Source organism: Heterodontus francisci, chromosome 11 (assembly GCF_036365525.1).
Source record: "Heterodontus francisci isolate sHetFra1 chromosome 11, sHetFra1.hap1, whole genome shotgun sequence".
NCBI classification, from domain to species: Eukaryota; Metazoa; Chordata; class Chondrichthyes; order Heterodontiformes; family Heterodontidae; genus Heterodontus; species Heterodontus francisci.
In genome coordinates, this window is record NC_090381.1 from 10,639,190 (window position 1) to 10,661,418 (window position 22,229).

Below are 22,229 nucleotides of genomic sequence, written 5' to 3' on the forward strand. Positions count from 1 at the left end.
GAGGGAAGTGCCCGTCCGGGTGCAAGGAAGGCGCTGAGCAAAAATAAACAGCGAGAGGCGCGCGTCCCCTGGACGTCATGACTCAACCCGATCCTGAACTGAGCCCAAGGCCCGTTCCCACGAAATCCACCTGTCCCAGGGCTGGGCCCAGGCCCAGGGTAGCTAAACAAAAAGGAGGGTGCGGAGGCAGAGGTCTCTGATGACATAGAGGTCTCTGAGCCTCCACGCCCTAGTGGGAAAAAGAGGAGAAGGCACCCCTCCACAGAGGTAACAAGGGGCCCTGAGGTGCAGGATCCATCTGTTGGAGGAGAGCTATCTCCTGTTTGGAGTCCCCAGGTTCCCCCTGCCACCACCCCAACATCAAGGCTGCAAAGCCTGAGCAGGAGTTCCTTACCGCTCACGATGGAGGGGAGGGGTAGACACCTCTACATGTGGCCCCTCCGGGGGAAGCCAGTGGAGCCATGCTTGTCATGGGGGAGCCTCGGGATGCCTCCCATTCTGCCACTGGGTTGGGTGCCCTGAGTGGAGGGGAGGGGGAAGCCCAGACGGGTCGGCCCTCCCAGCCAGAATCCACAGAACCAGGAGACACCCGACCCAGTTCTAACCGAAAATACTGCCCCATCAGCTCGGCCTGTGAGTGCTAGCGGAGCGGGAGATGGCCTCCTCTCTCCGTCTCCGGTCTCGGCTCTGGCTGGATTTCCAGAGTCGGGAACTTTCGTTTCTCCTGGACCACTCATTGGCCAGGGGATGGAGGTGGAGGGGGGTCCTGAACCGTTGGCGCCCGCAGGCTCTAGTTTCACAGTAGAACCCAGAGAGGACTCCTCCACCATCGATCCTGGGGGTGGGATCGTGATGGAGGCGGGACCAGCTGGCGAGGCCGGGACATCCGCCCCACAGTGCGTGGTGCGTGTCGGCTTCTGGCGGTGACGACCTGGTGGAGGATGGGGACTCCGTGTGGGGCATGGAGGATGACCTTGACCTCTTCGCCAGTGAGGTAGTGGAGTCCCTCGTGTCTCCCGCCGAGTCTCCTCTCATCCCCACGGCGGAACTCCTGGATTTCCTCGCGGCTTGCAGGGGTTGCTGCGATAAAGTACAGCTGGCCCTCGGCCATTGGTCGAGTCTGGCGCTGATCATTCAGTCCATCCGTGCCGCCCTCAAGAAAGCGGGCAAGAGTGCGGCTTGAAACTGGTTGAGAGTTGCCGGTTTAATGCGTTCCTCAATGGGTTGCTGGGGGAGTGGAGGGCCAGGTGCACTTCCACACCCTCCTCACAGTGAGGTGTTGGTGACGGGTTTTAAGTACATTTGACACGAAGATAACCATAGCCACGTCTGCAAGTGGGTGGGGCACATTCGTAAGAACTGCCCCAACCTCCCGGACGCCAGTTCCACCTCGGCGGCCCAGGGTGTACCTGGGCACCTTCTCCCACTCCCCCCACACATCCAACCGACACTGCTCAGTTGGTTCCAGAGGTTGTGGTTTTTGAGCAGGGAGGGGAGTGCCCATCCGAGTGGAAAGAAGGCGCAGAGGAAAAGTAAACACCAAGAGGCTCGTCCCCTGGATGCCATGACACAACCCGATCCTGGGCTCAGCCCAAGGCCCGTTCTAGGGAATCCACCTGTCCCAGGGCTGGGCTCAGGCCCTGAGTAACTAAAAAAAAGGAGGGTGCGGAGGTGGAGGCCTCTGATGACATGGTGGCCTCTGAGCCTCTGCGCACTAGCAGGAAAAAGAGGAGAAGGCACCCCTCCAAAGGTAACGCAGGGCCCTGAGGAGCAGGGCCCATCTGTTGGAGGGGAGCTGCCTCCTGTTTCGGGTCCCCAGGTTCCCCCTACCACCACCAACATCAAGGCTGCAAAGTCTGGGCATGAGCTCCCTATTCTTCAGGATGGAGGGGAGAGGGATGCCCCTCTACATCAGCCCCTCCTTTTGGGTGCAAGTGAAGCCCTACTTGTGGTGGGGTAGCCTGGGTACGCTTCTGGAGAAGCCTCCCATTCTGCCACTGGGTCGGGTGCCCTGAGTGGAGGGGAAGGCCAGTCCCCAAAATGTCAATCCTCCCAGCCAGAATCCACTGACAACCAGGAGACACCCGACCTGGTAAAAACCGAAAATGCTGCCCCATCTGCTGGGCCTGTGGGTTCTGTGAGAGCGGGAGATGGCTTTCTCTCTTCACCTCCGGTCTCGGCACTGGCTGGATTTCCGGAGTGGGGAACTTCCATTTCCCCTGGACCACTCATTGGCCTGGGGATGGAGGTGGTGGGAGGTCCTGAACTGGTGGCGCCCACAGGCTCCAGTTCCATCTTAGAACCCAGAGAAGAGGACTCTGCCATCGATCCTGGGGGTGAGATCCTGAAGGAGGTGGCACCAGCTGGCGCGGCCTGGACGTCCGCCCCACTGTGTGTGATGGGTGTGTCGATCGCTGGCGGTGATAACCCGAAGGAGTATGGGGACTGCGTGTGGGGCATGGAGGACGACCTTCACTTCTTTGCCAGTGAGGTGGTGGAGTCCCTCGTGTCTCCCGCCGAGTCTCCTCTCATTCCCACGGCGGAACTCTGGGATTTCCTCGCGGCTTGCAGGGGTTGCTGCAATAAAGTTCAGCTGGCCCTCGGCTGTTGGTCGAGTCTGGAGCTGATTATCCAGTCCGTCCGTGCCGCCCTCAAGAAAGCGGGCAAGGGTGCGGGCGTGAAACTGGTTGAGAGGCGCCGTTTTAATGCCTTCCTCAATGGGTTGCTGGAGGAGTGGAAGGCCAGGTGCACGTCTGCTCCCTCCTCAGTGAAGTGTTGGTGATGGGTTTTTTTAAGTACCTTTGACATGAAGATAACCATAGCCAGCCTCAACATCAACGGCAGCAGGGGGTCTCACCGTAGATTTCACAATCTCGCAGTCCACAGGGAAGGGAGATATGTGGTGAGATTTCTGCAGGAAACGCAAACCATTCCGGGAGATGAAGTTACCTGGCTCCTGGAGTGGCAGGGTGGGGTCTACATGAGTCACCTCACCCCTATGTCTAGTGGGGTGGCTATCTTGTTGGCCCCGACTTTTCAGCCAGAGATCGTGGGGTCAAGGAGCTAGTGCCAGGCCGCTTGCTCCACCTTGCCGTTCGCCTGGGTAGCGTGCTGCTCCACTTTGTGAACGTGTAGGCACCCAGGCCCGGCGCATTGCAAGCGCGCTACTTTGAAGAAATGTTCGCTCTCTTGAGCTCCATCGATAGCGGCAAGTGCATCATCCTCGGGGGAGATTTTAACTGTACCGTCGAGGTGGGGGATCGCTCCGGTACCCAGTGCGGCCAAGCGTCGGTGGAGAACTGATCAGCTGCTTCTACTTGGTGGATGTCAGGTGGAATCTCCATCCCGACTCCAGTGCCTTCACGTGGAGGTCGGGAGGAGGAGGGTCCCAAATCGACCGCCTCTACTTTTCGCAGCCGTACGTCTCCCGCGTCTCGGCGGCCTCCATGCGGCTGGTACCATGCTCGGACCACCGCCTGGTGTGGGCAGAGTTCACTCCGCTCCGCTCACAGGCGGGGTCCGCATACTGGCACTTTAAATACCGGCTGCGGGAGGACGAGCGATTCCGGGACTCGTTCCATCGATTCTGGAACAACTGGAGAAGGAAGCAGTGGGGCTTCCCCTCCTTCAGGCTATGGTGGGATGTGGGCAAGACTCACTCCTTCAGGAGTCCGCGAAGGAGTCGACCAAGAGGTGGGAAGACGAGATCGGGCGCATCGATGGGGAGATGCTCGAATTGCAGTCCCGCCTCGGTCATGCCGTCCCAGACCCAGCCCTGTGGCAGGCGTATAAACACAAGAAGGGTGCACTGAGGGACCTGCAGCTCATAGGGTCCCGAGGCGCATACTTGAGAACGCGGATCCAGATCCTGGAAGATTCGGACTGTGCCTCACCCTTCTCCTACTCGCTGGAAAAATGGCGGGGCTCTGAAAGCAGCTCGTGGAGCTGCTGGCCGACGACGGATCCTCCATCACGGATCCGGAGGGAATGGGCCTCCTGGTCCATACTTATTACAGTACGTTGTTCTCTCTGGATCCGTCCAGCGAGGATGCGCGCAGAGTTTTGCGGGAGGACCTGCCTCAGGTCAGCCCGGAGGACGCCGAAGTATTGGAGGCTCTGCTCACATTGGCGGAGCTGACCAGCGCCCTCCACCAGCTCTCAAAGGGTAAATTGCCAGGGCTGCACGGGTTGACTGTGAAGTTCCTCAGGGCGATCTAGGACGTCCTGGGTGATGATTATGCACGGGTCCTGGGGAAAAGCCTGGCGACTGAAGAGATGCCCCTCTCATGGTGCAGGATGGTCATTGTCCTGCTGCCGAAGAGGGGCGATCTCCGCCTGCTTAAAAACTGGCGTCCGGTCACCCTCCTCAGCAGGGATTATAAGATCTTTGCTCGGGCGATGTCTACCCGCCTGGGCTCTGTGCTGGCCCACGTGATCCACCCCGACCAGTCCTACACGGTCCCGGGCCAGTCCATCCAAGACAACATCCACCTGGTCCGGGACCTGATCCATCTTTCCCAGAGGACTGGTCAGTCAGTCGCCTTTCTCTCCCTCGATCAGGAGAAGGCGTTCGACAGGGTAGATCACGAATACATTTTTGGTACCCGGATGGAGGTCTCTCCACATGGGAGTCCTCCCCCTTTACATCGGGGATCTGCGGTGGAGGGTATTGCACAGGGCAGTCCCGTGCAATAGACTTTTAAGTCGGTTCACGGACCCCCAGGCTGCCTGCACTTTGTGTGGCCTGGACGAGTCCCTGTTCCACGTATATATGGAGTGTGCGAGGTTCCAGCCCCTCTTTGAGTGTTTGAAGGGGCTGCTCCTCAAGTTCTGGCTGCACTTCAGTCCCACGCTCCTGATCTTTGGACACCCGGTGCAGAGGGGTGTTGGCTGGGAGGGGGATCTCCTCGTCAGTCTGCTCCTGGGCCTGGCCAAGGTTCGCAACTCATAGGTCCAGGCTGTGGGCAGTCGGGGGATCCGTCCTCCTTGATTGCCTGCCCCTCTTCCGCGGTTACATTCGCGCCCGGGTGTCCCTGGAGAAGGAGCATGCGGTATACGCCGGTATGCTGGAGGCCTTGCGCGACCGGTGGGCACCACAGGGACTGGAGTGCACTGTCGACGCCGAGAATGGCATTTTAATTTGAGTTTTTTTGTTTATTTGATTTTAATAAAGTTACTTTAAAAAAATGTAACAAAAGGGGGCCTGAGGAATGAAGGCCCCCTCGACATGAAATATATAAAAGGGGCCTGGGGTATGAAGGCCACCTTACAGAAAACAAAATGGGTTCGATACAGAGTAAAACTCCCTCTACACTGTCCTATCAAACACTACCAGGATATGTAGCTAGAGAGTAATCACATTGCAAGTCCTGTTCTCTGTGAGGCGGTTTGTAATCTATACCCGCTTCAGGGGAATTCTTAAACTCGAAAAAAAAAGGAAAAAATGGGCTGGAGTAAAATAAAAAGGAAAAAAAAGAGGTTAGATACAGAGTAAAGCTCCCTCTACACTGTCCCCATCAAACACTCCCAGGACAACTACAGTACGGAGTTAGGATAAAAGAAGAAAAAAAGAGAAAACTTGAAAGACAAATAAGCAGATCATATACAGTGTAGAGCTCTCTCTGCATTACCCTGACAGAGTGTCCCTACATTATTTTCAGTGTCAGGATCGAGCGCTCCAGGGCAGATATACAATACTCCAGCTGAGGCTACACCGGAGAATTGTAAAGGTTCAGCATGACTTCCTTATTTTTGTATTCAATGTCCATATTTACAAAATTCTTCATTGCCTTATCAATTTGAGCTGACACCTTCCAAGTACACTCAGGTTCCTCTGCTCCTGCAACCCCCTCAAAATAATACATTTGATTTGACCGCATCCTCCCAAACTGCATTTTTCACACTTATCAACATTAAATTGTACAAACCACCTGTTAACCCATGTCACCAGTACATGTCCACCTGAAAGCTGCTGCTATTCAGCTCACTATTTGCTGATGTCAAGTTTTTTTTAATCATTCACAAACATTGAAATTGTACAACAAAGATAAAAGAATAGTACAGCACAGGAACAGGCCATTTGGCCCTCCAAAACCAGCGCCGATCTTGATGCCTGCCTAAATATCTGCTTCCACCACCTCCCCCAGCAGAAAATTCCAGGCACTCACCACCCTCTGTGTTTAGAACTTGCCTCGCACATCCCCTCTAAACTTTACCCCTCTAGGAACTGACTCTTCCACCCTGGGAAAAAGCTTCCAACTATCCACTCTGTCCATGCTGCTCATAACTTTGTAAACCTCTATCATGTCGCCCCTCCACTTCCATCGTTCCAGTGAAAACAATGCGTGTTTATCCAACCTCTCCTCATAGCTAATGCTCTCCAGACCAGGCAACATCCTGGTAAACCTCCTCTGTACCCTCTCCAAATCCTCTACGTCCTTCTGGTAGTGTGGCGACCAGAATTGCACGCAATATTCTAAATGTGGCCTAACTAAAGTTCTGTACAGCTGCAACATGACTTGCCTATTTTTATACTCTATGCCCCGACCGATGAAGGCAAGCATGCCATATGCCTTCTTGACTACCTTATCCACCTGCGTTGCCACTTTCAGTGAACTGTGAACCTGTACGCCCAGATCTCTCTGCCTGTCAATACTCCGAAGGGTTCTGCCATTTACTGTATACTTCCCACCTTTATATGTTCTTCCAAAATGCATTACCTCAAATTTTTCCGGATTAAACTCCATTCTGCCATTTCTCTGCTCAAGTCTCCAACCGATCTATATCCTGCTGTATCCTCTGACAATCCTCATCACTATCCGTAACTCCACCAACCTTTGTGTCATCTGCAAACTTACTAATCAGACCAGCTACATTTTTCTCCAAGTCATTTATATATACTACAAACAGCTTAAGCTCCCAGAACTGATCCCTGCGGAACACCACTAGTCACAGCCATCCATTCAGAAAAGCATCCTTCCACTGCTAACCTCTGTCTTCTATGACCGACACAGTTCACTATCCATCTTGTCAGCTCACCTCTAATCCCGTGTTACTTCACCTTTTGTATCATTCTGCCATGAGGGACCTTGTCAAAGGCTTTACTGAAGTCCATATAGACAACATCCACTGCCCTTCCTTCATCAATCATCTTCGTCATTTGCTCAAAAAACTCAATCAAGTTCGTGAGACACGACCTCCCGTTCACAAAACCATGCTGCCTCTCGCTAATAAGTTCATTTGTTTCCAAATGAGAGTAAATCCTGTCCCGAAGAATCCTCTCTAATAATTTCCCTACCACTGATATAAGGCTCACCGGCCTATAATTTCCTGGATTATCCTTGCTACCCTTCTTAGATAAAGGAACAACATTGGCTATTCTCCAGTCCTCTGGGACCTCACCTGCAGCCAATGAGGATACAAAGATTTTTGTCAAGGCCCCAGCAATTTCTTCCCTTGCCTCCCTCACTATTCTGGGGTTGATCCCATCAGGCCCTGGGGACTTACCTACATTAATGCTTTGCAAGACGCCCAACACCTCCTCCTTTTTGATAACGACATGACCCAGACTATCTACACTCCCTTCCCGAGACACAACATCCACCAAGTCCTTCTCTTTGGTGAATACTGATGCAAAGTACTCATTTAGTACCTCGCCCATTTCCTCTCGCTCCACACATAGATTCCCTCCTCTATCCTTGAGTGGGTCAACCCTTTCCCTGGTTACCCTTCTGCTCTTAGAATACGTCTCAAAAGCCTTAGGATTCTCCTTAATCTTGTTTGCCAATGACTTTTCATGACCGCTTTTAGCAATCCTGACTCCTTTCTTAAGATCCTTCCTATTTTCTTTATATTCCTCAAGGGCTTGGTCTGTTCCCAGCCTGCCAACCCTTACGAATGCTTCCTTTACATAGTCCTTGTAATTTATCTGTAACAGAAAATATTTGTTATAATACCAACCCCCTCGGAATCCCACTGCACGCTTAACTCCAGTAAGAAAAGCATCCATGCACAACTATCTGCTGCCTGCTATCCCTATGCAGTTATGTACCCAAGTTAGCGCTATGTCTTATGAACATATAAACTAAGAGCAGCAGTAGGCTATTCGGCGCCTCGAGCCTGCTCGCCATTCAATAAGATCATGGCTGATCTGTCTGTGGACTCAACTCCACTTTCCCGCCTGCACCCAATACCCTACCCCACAGTGGTATACAGTTGGGAGGGAGTTGCCCTGGGAGTCCTCAACATCAACTCCAGACCCCATAAATCTCATGGCATCAGATCAAACATGGACAAGGATACCTCCTGCTGATTATGACCTATGTCCTCCCTCAGCTGATTAGTCAGTACTCCTCTATGTTGAACAGCACTTGGAGGAAGCACTGAGAGTGGCAAGGGTACAGAATGTACTCTGGGTGGGGGACTTCAATGTCCATCACCAAGAGTGGCTCAGTAGCACCACTACTGACCAAGCTGGCCAAGTACTAAAGGACTTATCTGCTAAACTGGGTCTGCGGCAGGTGTTGAGGGAACCAACAGGAGGGAAAAACATACTTGACCTCGTCCTCACCAATCTGCGTGCCGCAGATGCATCTATCCATGACTGTATTAGTAGGAATGACCACCACACAGTCCTTGTGGAGACAAAGTCCCGCCTTCATATTGAGGATACCCTACATCGTGCTGTGTGGCACTACCACCGTGCTAAGCGGGATAGATTTCGAACAGATCTAGCAATGCAATACTGGATATTAAATGCTGGCCTAGCCAGCGATGCCCACATCCCACGGACGAATAAAAAAACCCGTTTAATCGGCATCCTATCCACAACCTTAAACATTCACGCCCTCCACTTGCGGCGCACAGTGGCAACAGTGTGTACCATCTACAAGATGCACTGCAGCAACTTGCCAAGCCTTCTTTGACAGCCCCATCCACACCCACAACCTCTATCACCTAGATGGACAAGGGCAGCAGGTGCATGGAAACACCACCACCTGCAAGTTCCCCTCCAAATCACACAGCATCCTGACTTGGGAATCTATTGGCTATTCCTTTATTGTCGCTGGATAAAAATCCTTGAATTCCCTATTTAACAACACTGTGGGTGTACCTACACAGATATACTGCAGCAGTTCAAGAAGGCAGCTCACCACCACCTTCTCAAGGACAATAAAGGATGGACAATAAATGTTGGCCTGGCCAACGATACTGGCATCTGGTCAATATCTAAATGAAGGAAAAGAACCCTATCGTAGATCATAATTCCATAGAATGGTGATATTATCAATATTGCCAAAATCCATCCTGTCTCTTTTCCATCCTTGTCCCTCCTGAATTCATTCTAGCCGGTAATGTGTAGTTGCCATTCCTATCCACTTTAAGACATTATCAAATGACATACAGATTGGCAGATGTAACCCACACCCACATCCAAAAATCGAGACTAATGAAAGGGGGTTGGCACAGACTAGTGCTCCAATGTCTTGCCACCTTTATACAGACTCGAATAGGGTTCCCAGAGTAATGTGAGTACTGGAAAGTACTGCCTGGTGCGCCCTCTCCTGCCCATCCTTATCGCGGGGCACCACCTGCTGCCTACTTTCCTTACTGCCCTGCCCCACCAGTCCCTACCTCTTGCCATCTACTGCCCGCTCTTGCCCTCCCCTGCCTTGACTATCCTTATTCTCCTCCCCCTTTGATCTACTGCCTCCTTCCCCTAGTCTCCTGCCCCACATGCCCTGCCCCTCCTCCCTGTCACCCTGCTGCACCTGCACCCTTTTGCACTATTCTGACCCTCACCCGCTTGTCACTCATCCTCCTGCCTCTTCCTCTCACCACTCACTCCTTCCCCTCCTTTTCCACCCTTTCCCACCGAACCCTGCACCTTCCCCTCCCACTCCTGTCCATCCCCTCCCCCAACAATGTCTCCTGTCCTAAGCCCTCCCTTCCTTCCACAATACCCCCATTTACTGGTGCCATCCCCAATTTCCCAATTTACTGGTGCCCTCTCCCAATTACTACATTTACTGGTGCCTTCTCCAATTCCTTATTTATTGGAGCAACCACACCCCCCCCCAATTCCCCCATATGTCGGTGACCCTCCCCCAGTTACTCCATTTACTGGTTCCCTCTCCCATTCCTCATTTACTGGAGCACCTCCCCCCCTCCAATTACCCCATATACTGGTGCCCTCTCCCGTTCCTCATTTACTGGAGCAACCCCTTCCTCCAATTCCCCCATTTACTGGTGACCCTACCCCAATTATTCCATTTATTGGTGCCCTCCTTCATTTACTCGAGCCGCACCCCCAATTCTCCCATTTACTGGTGCCCTCCCCCAATTACTACATTTACTGTTGCCCTCTTCCATTCCTCATTTACTGGAGCAGCCAACACCCCAATTCCACCGTATAATAGTGATCCTCCCCCAAATACTCCATTTACTGATGTCTCCTCGCTCATTTACTGCAGCAACCAGCCCCAATTCTCCAATTTACTGATGCCTTCCCCCAATTCCCCCATTTCCTTGTGCCTCCCCAATTCCCCCATTTCCTTGTGCCTCCCCAATTCCCCCATTTCCTTGAGCCTCCCCAATTCCCCCATTTCCTGGTGCCTCCCCCATTTCCCCCATTTCCTGGTGCCCTTCCCCAAATCCCCCATTTATTGATGCCCTCCCCCAATTCCTGCATTTCCTCGTGCATCCCCCAATTCCTACCGCTAACCTTCCTCTTGGGCCTCCCCCAGCTCCCACTCCCTCCTCCTGTCCTTCCCTAGCTCCTCCTGTCTATCCCAACCTCCTGCTCCAATTCCTCCCTCACATGCACTACTCTGTGCCTACGTCCAGCAACTCCCTCCTTTTGCCCCACTGCCTCATCCTTCCATTGCCCTCCTTCTTCTTATCCCTACCCTCCCATCATCTTCCCCTCGCGCCACCCTCACTTCCACCTCTTATTCTCTCCCTCCTCTTTCCCCTCCCGTCTCTTACTCCACCTCCTCCTGCCCCATTCCTTTTCTCTCCTTCCTCCACCCCCACCCAGCAATCTCTAACCTGTGATAACCTGGAAAAGGTTAAGGACTTACATGCCCAGGATGCGGGTTACCATGGTACCGAAGTAATCGAAGAGGATGCCGCTGGGGAGGGACGATAAGCTCAAGGCGAACGAGGCGATGGTAAAGACAAGAGCGAAACGTTGGTCCTGCAGGTCGCAGCCCACTGAGGGAGAAAGAACAAGCAAGAGCATGAGAGAGAAAGAAATAAAACACACATTCTATATCTCCTTTCACTTTCTCAGGATATCTCAAAGCACTTTTCAGCCAGAAATCACTTGAACATGAAGTCATTCTTTGGAAATACGGCAGTTCCCACATCCTTCACTCTCTCCCTCAGTCTTTCCTCCCTCACCTTCTCTCCTCTCCCCCAACCTCCCTCACCTTCAAGCCCTCCCTCTCTCCTCCGGTCTGCCTCTCCCCTTCCTCTCTCTGTCCCTCGACTTCCACTCCCTCTCTTTATCACTCTCTCTCTGTCCACTATCTCTCTCCCTTTCTCCCATACTCACTGCTGACCATCTCCCTTGCCATCCCTCCCTCTCCCACTCCATCTATTCCCCTTCTCCCTCACTCCGTCCATATCTCCATCTATCCCTCTCTCCCTCACCCTATATCCCTTCCCCCTTTCTCTCGCTCACTCTCACTCACTCCCATCCATCACCGCCTCTCTCACTTCCCTGTTGGCTCTCTCCCTCCATTTCCATCTCTGCCTTCCTCGACCTCACCCTTTCTCTTCACTATCTCTCGTCACTCGCGCTTCCTTCCCCCTTTCTCTCCTTCACTCTCGCTCACTCCAGTCCGTCTCCCTCTCTTACCTGTTGACCCTCTCCCTCCCTCTCCACCGTCTTCTTCTAACTCGCTATTTCTTTTCACTCTCTCTCCTTCCTTCACTCTCTTATTCTGTCACCCTCTCTCACCCTCTCCCTCTCTCACCCTTTCCCTCTCTTGCTGCTTTCTTTCTCTCGCTCTACCCCTCTCTCCCTTTCTTCAATCATCTATCACTTATTCCTGCCTGCTCCTCCATCTCTCCATCCATTTCCCTCAGTTTCTCTTCCCCTCTCCGTTATCTCCCTCTGTCTCAACTCTCTCCCCCTCTGTCTTTCTCTCCCTCCATCCTTCTCCCCCTCCATCCTTCCACCTCTCTCGCCTTCCTTCTTTCTCCCCTTCCCCTCATACTGTCTCTATCATCCTCACTCCATCTATATCAGCCTTCCCCTACACTCCACCATCACTCAACTGCACACTTACTGGTGACATTCAGCTCTCTCTCCCTCTCCCTCTCTCCCTCCCTTTCCATCTCCATCAAACTCTCCCCTACACACCAGCATCACTATACTGTACACTTACTGGTGACATTCCGCTCTCTCTCCCTCTCTCTCCATCTCTCCCTATCTCCGCTTCTCTGTCTCTCTCTCTCTCTCCCTCTCCCTTTCCATCTCTATCAATCTCTCCCCTACAATCCACCATCACTCCACTGCACACTTACTGGTGACATTCCGGTCTCTCTCCCTATCTCTGTCTCTCTCCCTTTCCATCTCTATCAATCACTCCCTTACACTCCACCATCACTCCATTGCACACTTACTGGTGCCATTCCGCGCTCTCTCTGCCCCTCTCTCTCCACGCACCCCCCCCCCCCCCACCCCACCTCGCCCTCCTGTAAACCTACTGGTGCCATTCCTCTCTTGTTGCCTCTCGCTGCCTTTCTCTCTTCCTTGTACACTCGCTGGTGCCAATCCTCTCTCCCTCTCTCCCTCTCTGTCTTTCCCCCTCTCTGTCTCTCTGCCTCTCTGTCTCCTGCACAGTTACTGCTACCATTCCCCTCTCTCTGTCTCTCTCTCTCTCCCTCTCTATCTATCTCTCTCTCTCCTGCACACTTACTGCTACCATTCCCCTCTCTCTCCCTCTCTATCTCTCTCCCTCTCTATCTCGCTTTGTCATCCACACGTACTGCTACCATTCCCCCCTCCCTGGCTCCCTCTCCATCTCTCTCCCTCCCTTTCCATCTCAATCAACCTCTCCCCTACACTCCACCATCGCTCCACTGCACACTTTCTGGTGACAATCCGCGCTCCCTCCCTATCTCTGCCTCTCTCTCCCTTTCGATCTCTATCAACCTCTCCTCGACACTCCACCATCATTCCACTGTATACTTACTGGTGAGATTCCACTTTCTCTCCCTATCGCTGTCCCTCTCTTTCTCTCTCCCTTTCCATCTTTATCAACCCCGAAACTCCACCATCACTCCACGCACACTTACTGATCCCATTCCTCTCTCTCTCCCTATCTCTATCTCTCTCTCTCAACATCTCCCCACACTCCACCATCACTCCACTGCACACTTACTGGTCCCTTAACACTCTCTGTCCCTATCTCTGTCTCTCCCTCCCTCTCTCGCTTTCCATCTCTATCAACCTCACCCCTACAATGCACCATCACTCCACTGCACACTTACTGGTCCCATTCCGCTCTCTCTCCCTATCTTTCTCTCCCTATCTCTGTCTCTCTCTCTCTCCCTTTCCATCTCTATCAATCTCTCCCCTACAGTCCACTATCAATCCACTGCACACTTACTAGTGACGTTACGCTCTCTCTCCCTATCTCTGTTTTTCTCTCTCTCTCTCTCTTTCTTTCCATCTCAATCAACCTCTCCACTACACACCCCCATCACTCCACTGCACACTTACTGGTGACATTCCACTCCCTCTCCCTATCTCTGTCTCTCCCTATCTCTCTCTCTCCCTTTCCATCCATATCAACCTCTCCCCTACAATCCACCATCACTCCACTGGACATTCCGCTCTCTCTCCCTCTCTCTCTCTCACCACACCCCGCCCCTCCAGCCCCCAGCTCCCCCCCCCCCCCACCTCGCCCTCCTGTAAACGTACTGGTGCCATTCCTCTCTTGTTCCCTCTCTCGGCCTTTGTCTCTTCCTTGTACACTCGGTGGTGCCAATCCTCTCTCCCTCTCTCCCTTTCTGTCCCCTGCACACTTACTGCTACCATTTCCCTCTCTCTGTGTCTCTCTCCCTCTCTATCGATCTCTCTCTCCTCACACTTACTGCTACCATGCCCTCTCTCTGTCTCTCTCCCTGTCTATCTCTCTCCCTCTCTAGCTATCTATCTCTCTCCAGCACACTTACTGCTACCATTCCCGTCTCTCGGTCTCTCTCTCCCTCTCTAGCTCTCTCCCTTTCTATCTCGCTCCCTCCTGCACGCTTACTGGTGACATTCCCCTCTCTCTCTCTTTCTCTATTGGCCTCAGTCCCCCAATGCACATTTATGACATCATTCCCCCATCTCTCTCAGTGATACACTATGTCTTTTAATGTCTGCCTGCCCACTTAATGGTGCCATTCTACACTCGCCCCTCTATCTCCCTCAGCCCTACACACCTATTGGTGATATTCCTCACTATCTCTCCCAATCTATCTCTCTCCCAGCTCTATCTCTCTCAGTCTATTCTTGTGCACTTACTGGTACCATTTCTCTCTCTGTCTCAACCTATCAAACTATCTTGCTTAATACCTCCACTGGTGACATTCCTCTCTCTCACTCTCTCTCTCCATCTATCTTGCTTCATACCTCTACTGCACACTTATAGGAACCATTCCTCTCTCTCTCTCTAACTATCCATCTATCTTGCTTAATACCTCTGTTGGTGACATTCCTCCCCCTCTCTCTCTCTCACTCTTGCTTAATACATCCACTGCACATTTACTGGTACCATTTCTCTCTAATTATCTATCTAACTTGCTTAATACCTCCTCTGCACACTTACTGGTGACATTCCTCCCTCTCTATCTCTCTATCTTGCTTAATACCTCCACTGAACACTTAGTGGAATCATCTCTCTCTATCTATCCATCTATCTCTCTCTCTCTCTCTCTGCCTCTCTCTCTCTTTCTCTCTCGATCGATCTAGCTATCTTGCTTAATACCTCCACTGCACACGTACTGGTGACATTCCTCTCTCTCACTCTCCTTCTCCATCTCTCTCACCTGCACACATACTGGTGACATTCCTCGCTCTCCCTCTCTATCTATCATGCTTAATACCTCCACTGCACGCGTACTGGTGACATTCCTCTCCCTCTAATTCTCCCTCTCCATCTCACTCCCCTGCACACATACTTGTGACTTTTCTCTCTCCCTCTATCTAACTATCTTGCTTAATACCTCCACTGCAAAACTACTGGTGACATTGCGCACTCTCTCTCTCTCTATCTATCTATCATGCTTGATACCTCCACTGCACAGTTACTGGTGACATTCCTCTCTCTCCCTCTCTCTCTCTCTCCATCCATCTATCTATCTTGCATAATACGTCCACTGCATACTTACCGGTGACGTTCCTCTATCTTTCTATCTATCTTACTTAATACCTCCACTGCACACTTACTGGTAACATTTCTCTCGCTGTCCCTCTGTCTCTAACTGTCCAGCTTAATACCTCCGCTGCACACTTAGTGGTGACATTCCTCTCTCTATCTATCTATCTTGCTTAATAACTCCACTGAACAGTTACTGGTGACATTCCTCTGTCTCCCTCTCTGTCTGTCACTCTCTCTCTCCATCCATCTTTCTATCTTGCATAATACGTCCACTGCATACTTACCGGTGACGTTCCTCTATCTTTCTATCTATCTTACTTAATACCTCCACCGCACACTTACTGGTACCATTTCTGCCTGTCTCTAACTATATTGCTTAATACCTCCACTGCAGAGTTACTGGTGACATTCCTCTCTCTCTATCTATCTATCTTGCTTAATTCCTCCACTGCAAGCTTACTGGTGACATTCTTCTAGGTCTCTCTCTCTCTCTCTGTCTCGATCGATCGCTCTATCTTGCTTAATACCTTTGCTGCACACTTACTGGTGACATTCCTCTCTCTCATTTATCTATCGATCTCGCTTGATACCTCCACTGCACACTTATTGGTGACATTCCACTTTCTCTCTCTATCTTGCTTAATACTACCACTGCACACTTACTGCTACCATTTCTCTCTATCTCTCTCTCTCTCTCTCACTCTCTCTCTCTCTCTCTGTCTCCCTCTATCTATCTATCTTGCTTAATACCTCCAATGCACACTTGCTGGTGACATTCCTCCCTCTCTCTATCTATCGATCTTGCTTAATATCTCTGCTGCTCACTTACTGATGACATTCCTCTCTCTCTCTCTCTCCCTCTCTATCTATATATCTATCTGTCTCTCTGTCTCTCGATCTACCTATCTATCTTGCTTAATACCTCGACTGCACACTTGCTGGTGACATACCTCTCTCTCCCTATATCTATCGATCTTGCGTCATACCTCCACTGCTGATGGCATTCCGCTCTCTCCCTCTATCTATCGATGTTGCTTAATGCCTCCACTGCACACATAGTGGTGACATTCCACTCTCTCTCTCTATCTTGCTTAATACTTCGACTGCATACTTACTGGTACCATTTCTCTCTCTCTCTCTCTCTCTCTCTCTCGCTCTCTCTCTCCATATATCTATCTTGCTTAATGTCTCCAATGCACAATTACTGGTGACATTCCTTACTCTCTCTCAGCTCCATCTATCTTGCTTGATAAAACGCTGCACAATTACTGGTGACATTCCTCTCTTGCTCTCTCTCCAACTCTATCTATCTCTCTCTATCTATCTACCTATCTCGCTAAATACCTCCAGTGCACACTTATTGGTGACATTCCACTCTCTCTCTATCTATCTATCTTCCTTAATACCTCCATTGCACATTTACTGGTGACATTCCCCTCTCTCTCTATCTACTTATCTTGCTTAATACCTCCACTGCACACTTACTGGTGACATCATCCCCTCTCTCTCTGTATCTTGCTTAATACCTCCCCTGCACAATTACTTTTGACATTCCCCTCTCTCTCTATCTATCTATCTCGCTTAATACCTCGACTGCGCACTTACTGGTACCATTTCTCTCTCTGTCTCTCTGCTTCTAGCAAGCTTGGTTGATACCTCCACTGGACACTTACTGGTGACATTCCTCTCTCCATCTCTCTCTCTGTCTCTCTCTCTCCCTCCTTCTCCATCTATCTATCTTGCTTAATACCTCTTGCTGCACAATTACTGGTGACATTGCTCTCTCTCTATTTCTCCTGCATAATATCTCCATTCGCACACTAACTAGTGACATTCCTCTCTCGCCCTCTATCTATCTATGTGGCTTAATACCTCCACGGCACACCTACTGGTGACATTCCTCTCTCTATCTCAATCTATCTCTCTTCCTTAGTATCTTCACGGCACACTTACTGGTGACATTGCTCTCTCTCTATCTCTGTCTATCCATCTTTCTTCATACCTTCACGGCACACTTACTGGTGACAATCCTCTCTCTCTTTCTCTATTTATCTATCTTGTTAATACCTTCTCGGCACAGTTAGTGGTGACATTCCTCTCTCTCTCTCTCTCTCCATCGACCCATCTTGCTTAATACCTCCACTGCACACCTACTGGTGACATTCCTATCTTCTCTCTCTCTCTCTATCTATCTAGCTTAATACCTCCACTGCACACTTACCTGTGACAGTCCTCTCTCTCTCTCCATCTCTCTGTTTATTTGCTTAAGTCCTCCACTGCATACTTACCTGTGACATTCCTCTCTCTCTCTCCATCTCTCTGTTTATCTTGCTTAAGTCCTCCACTGCACACTTACTGGTGACATTCCCCTCTCTCTCTATCTAGCTTAATACCTCGACTGCACAATTACTTTTGACATTCCCCTCTCTCTCTATCTATCTCGTTTAATACCTCGACTGCACACTTACTTGTACCATCTCTCTCTCTGTCCCTCTCTCTCCTTCTCCATCTATCTATCTTGCTTAATTCCTCCAATGCACAATTACTGGTGACATTCCTTACTCTCTCTCTGTCTCTATCTTTCTTGCTTCATACCTCCGCTGCACAATTACTGGTGACATTCCTCTCTCTCTCTGTCTCTATCTTTCTTGCTTCATACCTCCGCTGCACAATAACTGGTGACATTCCTCTCTCTCTCTATCACTTCTGCATAATATCTCCATTCGCACACTTACAAGTGACTTTCCTCTCTCGCCATCTATCTATCGATGTGGCTTAATACCTCCATGGCATACTTACTGGTGACATTCCTCTCTCTCTCCATCTCTCTGTTTATCTTGCTTAAGTCCTCCACTGCACACTTACTGGTGACATTCCTCTCTCTCTCTATCTATCTACCTGTCTTGCTTAATACCTCCACTGCACACTTACTGGTGACATCATCCCCTCTCTCTCTCTATCTTGCTTAATACCTCCCCTGCACAATTACTTTTGACATTCCCCTCTCTCTATCTATCTATCTCGCTTAATACCTCGACTGCACACTTACTGGTATCATTTCACTGTCTGTCTCTCTGCCTCTAGCAAGCTTGGTTGATACCTCCACTGGACACTTACTGGTGACATTCCTCTCTCTCTCTCACTCTATCTATCTTGCTTAATACCTCCACTGCACAATTACTTGTGACATTCCTCTTTCCATCTCTCTCTCTGTCTCTCTCTCTCTCTCCTTCTCCATCTAACTATCTTGCTTAATACCTCCGCTGCACAACTACTGTTGACATTTCTCTCTCTCTCTCTCTATCACTCCTGCATAATATCTCCATTCGCACACTTACTAGTGACATTCCTCTCTCGCCCTCTATCTATCGATGTGGCTTAATACCTCCACGGCACACTTACTGGTGACATTCCTCTCTCTATCTCAATCTATCTATCTTGCTTAATATCTTCACGGCACACTTACTGGTGACATTGCTCTCTCTCCCGCTCTATCTACCTATCTTGCTGAATACCTCCACTGGAAACTTACTAGTGACATTCCACACTCTCTCTATCTATCTATCTTGCTTAATAACTCCACTGCACATTTACTGGTGTCATTCCTCTCTCTCTCCCTCTCCTTCTGTATACCCTGCACACTTATTGGAGATATTCTCTGTCTATCTATCAATCTATCTTGCTTAATACCTCCACTGCACACTTACTGTTGACATTGCTCTCTCTGTCTGTCTCTCCCTGTATCTATCTATTTTGCTTAATTCTTCCATTGCACAAATGCTGGTGACACTCCTCTCTCTCTCTCTCTCCCTCCCGCTCTCTATCTATCTTATATATACCAACACTGCACACTAGCTACTGACATTCCTCTCTCTCCCTTTATCTATCGATCGTGCTTCATACCCCCACCTGACACTTACAGGTAGCATTCCGCTCTCTCCCTCTATCTTTCGATTTAGCTTAATCCCAGCGCTGCAAATATAGTGGTGACATTCCTCCTCTCTCTCGCTCTCTCTCTCTCTCACTCTCTCTCTCTCTCTCGCTATATCTCTCCCCATCTTTCTCTCTTGCTTAATATCTCCAATGCACAATTACTGGTGACATTCCTTACTCTCTCTCACTCTATCTCGCTTAATACCTCCACTGCACACTTACTGGTACGATTTCTCTCTCTGTCTCTCTGTCTCTTACTATCTTGCTTAATACTTCCACTGCAGACTTACTTGTGACATTCCCCTCTCTCTCTCTCCATCTCTTTGTTTATCTTGCTTAAGTCCTCCACTGCACATTTACTGGTGACATTCCTCTCTCTCTCTATCTATCAGTCTTGCTTAGTACCACCAATGCACACTTACTGGTGACCTTGCTCTCTCTCTCTCTATCTATCTTGCTTAATACCTCCACTGCACACTTACTAGTGACATTCCTCTCTCGCCCTCTATCGATCTATGTTGCCTAATACCTTCATGGCAGACATACTGGTGACATTCCTCTCTCGCGCTCCCTATTTATCTTGTTTAATACCTCCACTGGACACATATTGGTGACATTCCTCTCTCTCTCTCTCTCTCTTTCTCTCTCTCTCTATCTCGCTATCTATCTATCTTGCTTAGCACTGCCAATGAACACCTCCTGGTGACATTCCTCTCTCTCTCTCTGTCTGTCTCTCACGCTCTATCTGTCTCTCTCTCACTATTTATCTAGCTCAATACCTCCACTGCACTCTTACTGGCATCATTTCTCTCCGATCTCTTGGTCTCTATCTATCTTGCTTAATACTTCCACTGCACACGTACTGCTGACATTCCCCTCTCGCTCCCTCTATTTATCTTGCTAATACCACCGCTGTACACTTACTGGTTACATTGCTCTCTCTGTCCCTCTCTCTTGCTTAAACCCTCCACTGCACACTTACTGGTGACATCACTCTCGCTCCATCGCTCTGGCTTAAAACCTCCACTGCACACCTACTGGTGACATCCCTCTCTCTCTCTCTCTCTCCCTCCCTCTCTCTCTTGCTTAACACCTCCACTACACACTTACTGGTGACATTCCTTTCTCTATCTATCGATCTAGCGTAATACCTCCACTGCACACTTACTGGTGACATTCCTTTCTCTATCTATCGATCTAGCGTAATACCTCCACTGCACACTTACTGGTGACATTCCTTTCTCTATCTATCGATCTAGCGTAATACCTCCACTGCACACTTACTGGTGACATGCCTCTCCCTCCCCCTCTCTCTCTCTCTCTCTCACTCTCCCTCTCCGTCTGTCTGGTCTGTCTGCCTCTCTCTATCTCTCTCTCTCCTTCTCTCACTCCCACTATCTTGCTTCATACCTCCACTGCACACTTACTGGTGACATCATCCCCTCTCTCTCTCTATCTTGCTTAATACCTCCCCTGCACAATTACTTTTGACATTCCTCTCTCTCTATCTATCTATCTCGCTTAATACCTCGACTGCACACTTACTGGTATCATTTCACTGTCTGTCTCTCTGCCTCTAGCAAGCTTGGTTGATACCTCCACTGGACACTTACTGGTGACATTCCTCTCTCTCTCTCACTCTATCTATCTTGCTTAATACCTCCACTGCACACTTACTTGTGACATTCCTCTTTCCATCTCTCTCTCTGTCTCTCTCTCTCTCTCCTTCTCCATCTAACTATCTTGCTTAATACCTCCGCTGCACAACTACTGTTGACATTTCTCTCTCTCTCTATCTATCACTCCTGCATAATATCTCCATTCGCACACTTACTAGTGACATTCCTCTCTCGCCCTCTATCTATCTATGTGGCTTAATACCTCCACGGCACACTTACTGGTGACATTCTTCTCTCTATCTCAATCTATCTATCTTGCTTAATATCTTCACGGCACACTTACTGGTGACATTGCTCTCTCTCCCGCTCTATCTACATATCTTGCTGAATACCTCCACTGGAAACTTACTAGTGACATTCCACACTCTCTCTATCGATCTATCTTGCTTAATAACTCCACTGCACATTTACTGGTGTCATTCCTCTCTCTCTCTCCCTCTCCTTCTGTATACCTTGCACACTTATTGGAGATATTCTCTGTCTATCTATCAATCTATCTTGCTTAATACCTCCACTGCACACTTACTGTTGACATTGCTCTCTCTGTCTGTCTCTCCCTGTATCTATCTATTTTGCTTAATTCTTCCATTGCACAAATGCTGGTGACACTCCTCTCTCTCTCTCTCTCCCTCCCGCTCTCTATCTATCTTATATATACCAACACTGCACACTAGCTACTGACATTCCTCTCTCTCCCTTTATCTATCGATCGTGCTTCATACCCCCACCTGACACTTACAGGTAGCATTCCGCTCTCTCCCTCTATCTTTCGATTTAGCTTAATCACAGCGCTGCAAATATAGTGGTGACATTCCTCCTCTCTCTCGCTCTCTCTCTCTCACTCTCTCTCTCTCTCTCTCGCTATATCTCTCCCCATCTTTCTCTCTTGCTTAATATCTCCAATGCACAATTACTGGTGACATTCCTTACTCTCTCTCACTCTATCTCGCTTAATACCTCCACTGCACACTTACTGGTACGATTTCTCTCTCTGTCTCTCTGTCTCTTACTATCTTGCTTAATACTTCCACTGCAGACTTACTTGTGACATTCCCCTCTCTCTCTCTCCATCTCTTTGTTTATCTTGCTTAAGTCCTCCACTGCACATTTACTGGTGACATTCCTCTCTCTCTCTATCTATCAGTCTTGCTTAGTACCTCCAATGCACACTTACTGGTAACCTTGCTCTCTCTCTCTCTCTATCTATCTTGCTTAATACCTCCACTGCACACTTACC

The 22,229-nt window shown here is 49.8% G+C and overlaps 1 protein-coding gene across 1 annotated transcript in view; it reads right to left on the bottom strand.

Moving 5' to 3' along the window:
- LOC137374817 (equilibrative nucleobase transporter 1-like) overlaps positions 1-22,229 on the bottom strand; it is a 480,520-nt gene that overhangs the window by 412,572 nt on the left and 45,719 nt on the right. The window contains exon 2 of the mRNA XM_068041340.1: positions 11,082-11,214. Coding sequence (XP_067897441.1) covers positions 11,082-11,214 — 133 coding nt within the window. The remainder of the gene's footprint in view (positions 1-11,081; positions 11,215-22,229) is intronic.